Source organism: Callorhinus ursinus, unplaced genomic scaffold (assembly GCF_003265705.2).
Source record: "Callorhinus ursinus isolate GAN/ISIS: 27379988/994484 unplaced genomic scaffold, GSC_fseal_2.0 scaffold12, whole genome shotgun sequence".
In the NCBI taxonomy this organism is placed as follows: Eukaryota; Metazoa; Chordata; class Mammalia; order Carnivora; family Otariidae; genus Callorhinus; species Callorhinus ursinus.
Genome location: NW_027397074.1, coordinates 56,388,039 through 56,395,538, shown reverse-complemented (window position 1 = coordinate 56,395,538; position 7,500 = coordinate 56,388,039). Strand labels below are relative to the sequence as shown.

At 32.4% G+C, this 7,500-nt stretch overlaps 1 protein-coding gene across 1 annotated transcript in view; it reads right to left on the bottom strand.

The window, feature by feature from the left end:
• FOXP2 (forkhead box P2) overlaps window positions 1–7,500 on the bottom strand; it is a 550,365-nt gene that overhangs the window by 250,552 nt on the left and 292,313 nt on the right. Inside the window, exon 5 of the mRNA XM_025873321.2 lies at window positions 1,639–1,816. Coding sequence (XP_025729106.1) covers window positions 1,639–1,806 — 168 coding nt within the window. The 5' untranslated portion in view covers window positions 1,807–1,816. The remainder of the gene's footprint in view (window positions 1–1,638; window positions 1,817–7,500) is intronic.

The following is a 7,500-nucleotide window of genomic DNA, read 5'->3' as shown; positions in this document are numbered from 1 at the left end:
AGAGCTTTGAAGAAAAAGAAAGTTACTTCTTTATATTTCCCTTCAGAACATATTGTCTTTTAGTACTAAATTGCAATGTTCATTTTCAGTTGTTAATTTCACTTGCTTTTATAGCTGCCATCTACTGTCTGCTCACACAAAATAGAATTTGGCTATTAATTCTTAGGACTCTTACTGAGGGGAGTCTGTAGGAATATGATGGCACCCCAGTGGTACGATGTTTCTTGTAAATAGATTAAAGGGAGAGCAGGGCTGTCCTGAAAATTGAATTAATTTAAAGTAACTTGTAAAATAGGCTAATCCTGGACTTTGGCAGACATTTAATTCTTATGATGCTTAAACAAAATAAAAATTATCTTCCTAATGATTACTGTCTGTGAAAAGAGACATAATTTCAAAATAATACGGAACCTGTTCAAAGTGTTATGCCTAGCTCTTTTAAAAGATTGTTCTTGAAAACAATGCCTAAAGGTTAAGACATTATCCAGTACATATACTCTAACATAACTTTCTAAATACTGCTGTTATTTAAAATAACGATTCTATTAAATTTTACTGTCGTGTGGGCATGTGCTTTAACTTTCGAGATGCATTCTGTCTCATCATATATTAACTGAAAACTGTGAATGATATATCACTTAATTTGAAATATTTTTCAATAAGAATCATTATATTTTCATTTTAATGATTTTTTAAACATTTGGTCTGAATGCAATCCAGAATTTTTAAGAAATAACCTTTATTTTAAATCAAATCAAATATACTCTTGTTGTCAAACAGGTATATTCATTCTGACCTAATTTAAGTATATGCTTTGAAGGCTTTCTGTTCTCTGTCACTATTTCTACAGACTTGAATCAGCGAAGAATGGAGTGGCTATTCTTTGGCTGAAAAGAATATTTCATTGACAAACAAAACTGGGAAAAATGAATCGATCACAGAAAAAGAATAATGGGCTACTTAAAAGTGTACCTTTATTGGGCAGTTGTTGACTTCTCTAGATTTAAATGAGAACTGCATTTTATGAGCCACTAGCAAAAAAAACCAAAAAATGCTCTTTAATGTGATCAAAAGATGTATATTCCAAAACATCTTGGAATGAGTTTTCAAGAAAAGCAACACAGACGATCACGGTGTTTAGATGGTTCACAATCTCTCAGCAAATTTCAACTAATTAACAGCTAATATTTGCAGCCATCACAGGCAAGCATCTGTGTTATGAAAAGTCCTTGTGGTCCTTTCACCTTAGCTTCCACTTGGAAGAAATTCATTGTATAAGCAAGTATCAAGTAATGTGGCCCTCTGGTGGAAAACTAAGTATCACGTTCTGCAGCACAATGTTCGACAGTAAACTAGAAGCTATCAAATACTTGTTACAAAGCTTTACAGATCCTCCCGAAAATCACCCTGTGAACTTAATTAATAGCTTGACACCTGAAGGGCACTCGGGCGCCGGCATGACGTAACGAAGATGAAAATCCTACCTTTCCTGATCCTTCAATCAGGTTCCAAAGAATAATAAATTCTCAGCATCCTTTAGCTTCACACAACATGCTCAATTGGCTATGAATACATTTTTCCCATTGAAGCAAACAGGCTGATTTGTTTTAAGGAATCACCGAAGAAAACAAAACTTACCTGCTGTTGTTGCAGATGCAGCAGCTCTACTGTGCTTACTTCTGAGCTGGTGTCACCACTTGATCTTCCATCTCGGCTGCCAGCATCTAATTGGCTGCTCAGAGTGCTCATTCCATTTTGATTCATTGAACTGTTGCTTATTGTCTCTGTCGCAGATTCCTGCATCATGACTTAATACCTAAAAGTGATTAAGAAGTATCAATTAACACACGTTACACCTTCACACTTCCATTATCAAGATGTCCCTCTCTGCCAATTACAGAGACAGCATCTTTAGAAGGAAAAAAAAAAAAGCCCGCCTTGAACAGTCATTTACCAAGAAAAGCAATACAAATTCAGCTTTCATCCAGATACTAATCACTGAAATTATGGTTTCTATAAGCAATTTTTGTGTGGTTACATTTAACAGCCAAAGTAACATACCATGCATAGAGCATGGTCAATAGCATTTATGAACGACCACATTTTAAAGTCTACCTATAAAACCAGCTTAAATGAAGGCACGATTGCACACTCTGTTCTATGTTTCCTATTATCTACCTTTGACAACCATGGATGACTATACAGCCTTATTTTAAATATTCACTATCTTGATTCTGTCAGATTTTTACAGCACATCTTATGCAAGGCTGTTGTTTAATGATGCACAGCTAATCATACAAAATTAAAATTTTGTAAGGGTGTTACAAATCATATGGTATCAACCAATGATAAATAGTATAATGGGTTTTTTTTGTGACTAAATAAAATTTTGCCTTGGAGGCATTTTAAGAAAAAGCTCCTGCTGCAAACATGTCAGATATTGCCTATTTTTTTAATCAAACGGCTCATATTCATTTATTTTTCTGACATTTAAAACATTTAATACTGTCCTTCCTGGGAAGTAATTAAGCTTATGCATGAGCAGCAATCAAACTGTTCACTTGAAGATGACTTAAAACTCAATTTTAACATAGGCAAATAAATGAAAGTATATATAAAATTAATTTTCCAGGCATGTATTAGATATGAAAGCTAGAAATAAAATCTATCAAGAATATCACTAATGATTGTGCTAAAAACAGCATAAATTATGCATATTACCTTCTCTACAGTAATAAATGTTTTATCATTTTCACTGCATAAATATACTGTACTTTCAGGATAGCAATGAGATGTCCTGCCAAGATCAGTGGAAATCCTTGCAGTAAATAAAGAACCAATGTGCTCTTACAAACCAGAATTTCACAGTACATCTTGAATCTGTGGTTTAGAAAGATCACTTTTGGCTCTCAGAGATATGTGAATCCTATCCTATAACCTAATTGCTGTACTTCTCTGATTTACTTCTACGGACAGGATTTCAGAAACAACCTGGGTGCACTGTGACTTTAACAGTAATGCTAGACAGACAGGGGACTTAGCCTAAAGTAAAGAAGGACATTAAACTTATCACTCAATCTAAATTTTTGTAACCAGGAGATTTCACTATTTTAAACTTGGTCATATTTTAAGACTTTTGTCCATTAAACAATTTTAATGTATTAATTACAGAGCAAATGCAAGCTTAATGTCTTTTCATGTCAGAGAGAAACCCTCTTCCCCAGATTCTTACAAAATGTGATTATGGACACACACACACACACACACACACACACACACACACAGATACATATCCAATAGAGTTTTTGCATACTAATATTATAATTATTAAAAATTAATGGTTATAATTTAATAGCTTTAACAGGTATTTTCATCAAAGCCTAAATTATTAGATTATTTCTAGGACTCTAAAAAGTCAATTAAAAAAGAAAGACCTGCTGATTTCTAAAAGACCACCAGTAGCTGGGCTAGCAAAGCAAGTCAGTGTAAGAAGAACTACATATACAACTTAAAGCTGTTCTGATAAAAAAGAAGAAAAAAGCAACAACAACAAAACCCCATAATCACAAAGGAAGCAATTGTTATAACTATACAGTAAACAACTTTTGAACCAAATGTGCTTATGAATAAATAGGTTTTGTTAAACACCTTATTGAACATTAACAAAGAAAAATCACACAAATGGAAACTGATACACAGTGATGGATTTTATAGGAAAAAAAACAAAGCTAATACTCTTTTCTGAGATTAGGCAGCTAATAAGTATTCAAATTAGGCATAAATTTTACATGCACAATGTTTAAAATATTCAGAGAAAAGGTCTGATTGCCTTTACTACTTATATGAAAATTATAATTTGGGTCCTCTGCAACTGTAGAAACAGATATAACTTCTATTACATATTGCATTTAAATTTTACTTTTGACAATAGATCTTGAGTGTATGTGTATGCATATATTTTTACTTCATCATCCAAATTTATTTGAAATACTTATTATCTCTGGGTGGAGTCTGCAACAAAAAGAATAAAAATTTTAAAAAACTGTATTTTCAAATGTAGCAGACAAATGGCAGTATTTAATATTAACCTTTGTGTAGTTAATGTCGGAACTAACTGGATGAATTAAAGAATTCTGCATATATTATTGTATTATAATCAAGGCCATCAAATAATTAAGAATAATCAACAAGCAGTCATGGGTCTAAATTTTTATTACAATTATAAGGAAAGACCCACATAACTTCCAATTCCTATTATCCAGAGGATTTTATTATACCTTGTGGAATTTTTGACTTTATAAAACCCTGGAGTATAAACTGATTCACATTTTTGGTTCAATCATCTAAAAGGTAGTAAAATCACGCTTAAGAAAAACAGTAACAGTGATAGCACTTTTTTCTCTACAGAACAAAAGCATCTGACCCAACATTAATAGGCGAAAAGAAGGGCAATTGTGTGATCAGAGTATTCTAATGTACATATCACCTAAAGAAGACAGCTTGGAGCATGTCCACTATAAAGGAGATCTATCTTCAAGGATAATGAAGATGCTGTCCAGGATTTACTGAGTTTCTTCTAGTGATATCTCCACACCTATTTTCTACTAGAGAAAATATGTCTGGCACAATGTGAGGTGCTGTTTACCTTTTAAAGTATATTTTAAATAATTACAAATTCAGCATATTCTTTCCAAGTGGATGTGCTTGTGATCCCAAACACATCAAACTAAATTATTCATTCTTCTCAATCCTACCACAAACATTTTACAAAAATCAGTGAAAATAAATTCCGGATCATTAAAGGAAAAGGTGAAATTGGGAGTCGCTGTCTTAATGTTTGTCTGAACTGTTAGTTAAACCTTTAAATCTTTCATCATACACAACTTTTCAGCCACATCAGAAAATAACTCTTCAGATCTTGCACTCCAATGATACAGTTCTACTTTTCACCCTTGCATTAAGTTTTCCTTTCTTTCCTTTTTCTTTCTTCTTCTTCTTTTTTTTTTAAGCAAGTCACTGTACAGATACTTATTCTCTACACCACTTCCCTTTTGAAACATTAAACTGACACTGGAACTGACTGCACAAGATTGCATTTTCTCTTCCTAAACAACTTGAATTGAAAGGTTACTTAGTGTAACAATATTTACTTGCAGAATTGTGTTGTTACCAAGGGTATAATGGATGGTGGCTATGCAGGTTTACGCAAGAATGAGTGAAGCATGAGGCATTAGCCATGTGTTTGACATGTTTCAAATTGCTATAATCCAGCATTAAACACACCCAGCAATTCATGCCATTTCTTGCAGCCATAATCTTGAATAAAGCGTGCACAACCACTTATTATATAAATTAGTATATGACTCCCTGTTATAGTCACAACAGTGCTTTTGTGTTTATTTTGCATCAAGATGTAGTCCTTTATTTGTACAAATAGCAGGATATAAAGACATAGCTCAATTAGACCTCCTTACTTTATGATAGGGTAGTACTGAATGCTAGACTTGTTGGTTTTATTTTTTTCCTTTTAGAGTTATAGGTTCCATTGGTATAAAACTGTATCATGTGTTGAGATAGACATTTGCCAGAGAGATAACAGAAACCCGCATATATCCTATTCCATATTCACCATAATGTTCAAAAGTTCGATACTTGACCTGGGCCAGTATAGTTGACTGTTAACCACCACCAGGGACACTATTGGTCCTTGTTGCTTACTCAACTTCTTTTCTCTCAGGTTCTCTCTCTCTCTCTCTCTTTCATCTTTCTGACTTCTCTCCCTTCCTTCTTCTCTTCCATCCCCTACCCCATGTGTGTACATATATGTGTATGTATGTGTGTAGACAGACAGATAGATGTGGGTACATTGATTGATCAAACTATATATGTCGAGGATGTTAAGAAGGGAAAAGTAACCTCTACCACCCCCATGCTCCCCCATCCACATAAGTGGACACTCCATCTTATAACCTTGGTGTCTTCGTATTAAATCTCTCTCTTTTTTTTTGCCATCTTATCATGTAATTAAAGCAAATGGATGGAGAAAATGACTTCCTGAGAAACTGAGAATAAATAATAGTTCATATAAAAAGTTTTAACTATTTCTGTGAAGTTTTCTTAAACAAAATTATTTTCAGTGACATCAAAGAATATTTCATGTCCAGTATCTTCCAGTGTCTAATTTATCAACCAAATATGTACATTGAATCCAAAAGATTTTGAATATGACATATAAAGAAAAACATGAAATCAAAAAGTTATCATGTACTCTTAAATAATTCTTAATCACTTTTAAATATCAATATTAAATATTCTTAAATATTCCTATGTAAATTCACACAAGAAAGCGTTCAGTATGAGGAAAACCTACATATGCAACAAGAGACCACATACATTTACCTCAAAATGTCAGCTAAATTCTGATTTTGAAAACCTGACTGAATTACAAAACTTTTGAAAGAAACTAGCATTTAAATAATGATAACTTCTGTGCTCTAGTGGAATTAATTCATCATGGACACCATGCACAGTGCATTTGAAATCTAGTACTGCTTTGCTAAAAGTCTTTAATGCTAAGATTGCCTAATAAATCAAAATGCCAAATATGAAGGACAAAGTTGAAAGTGTAAGAACAAAAATTGAACAAGCACACGAGTATTTTTAATTTTAAACAACTGAAACAGGATGTCTTTAAAACATGATTTGGGAAAGGATATCTATTGTTACAGCAAGTGATATGATATTTATTATAACAAGTGATATATTGTAAGTAAATGAAAATTAAGTTGTTTACAAAGTATCTGCCACTGCTCTTCACTTGTTTAAACAAAATGCCTAAAATGCTATTCACAAATTGAGGTTACCTTCCCGGTGAAAAAAAAAACCCAACAATTTTAATTAGTAAAAATTCAAATTTTCATTCAAAAAGGTTAATATGTCAAACATACCAAGTTGTAGAAACATTTCAACATGGTGATTTTTAAAAATAATGGTCATGACAATCTTTAGTGAACAGCATACTGTTAGATCTTCAACAATGACAAATATCTGGGAAACATAAGAGTTGACCAAATGAAAATCTTATCTTTCACTTCAATCAGCTATTAATTCATTTAGCAACTCAGTATGTTATGTTTTACTTCAGGATTAAAATTAACCTAAGTTTTAAAACATAAGTAACAAGACATAAAAATTTCATTATGGATATAGTATAAAATACTAAAATTAAGTACTTAATCTCTATGCTATTTCATTTAAATATAGTACAACAGATTTGAAAGAATGGTAGCTATACAGATGTATTTTACTGTAACATTATGATTTTGCATCTTAGAGTTCCATGATCCCCATTCACAAGCATGATTGGGAGGGAAATGATATTACTGATGATTCTGATGAACTAATTGTTCCCACATATATTTCAAAATTATATTTGTACATTAATCTTTATATCTAAAGTCTTGTTTTAGCCTCATACATTTATATAATTTCCATACTGAG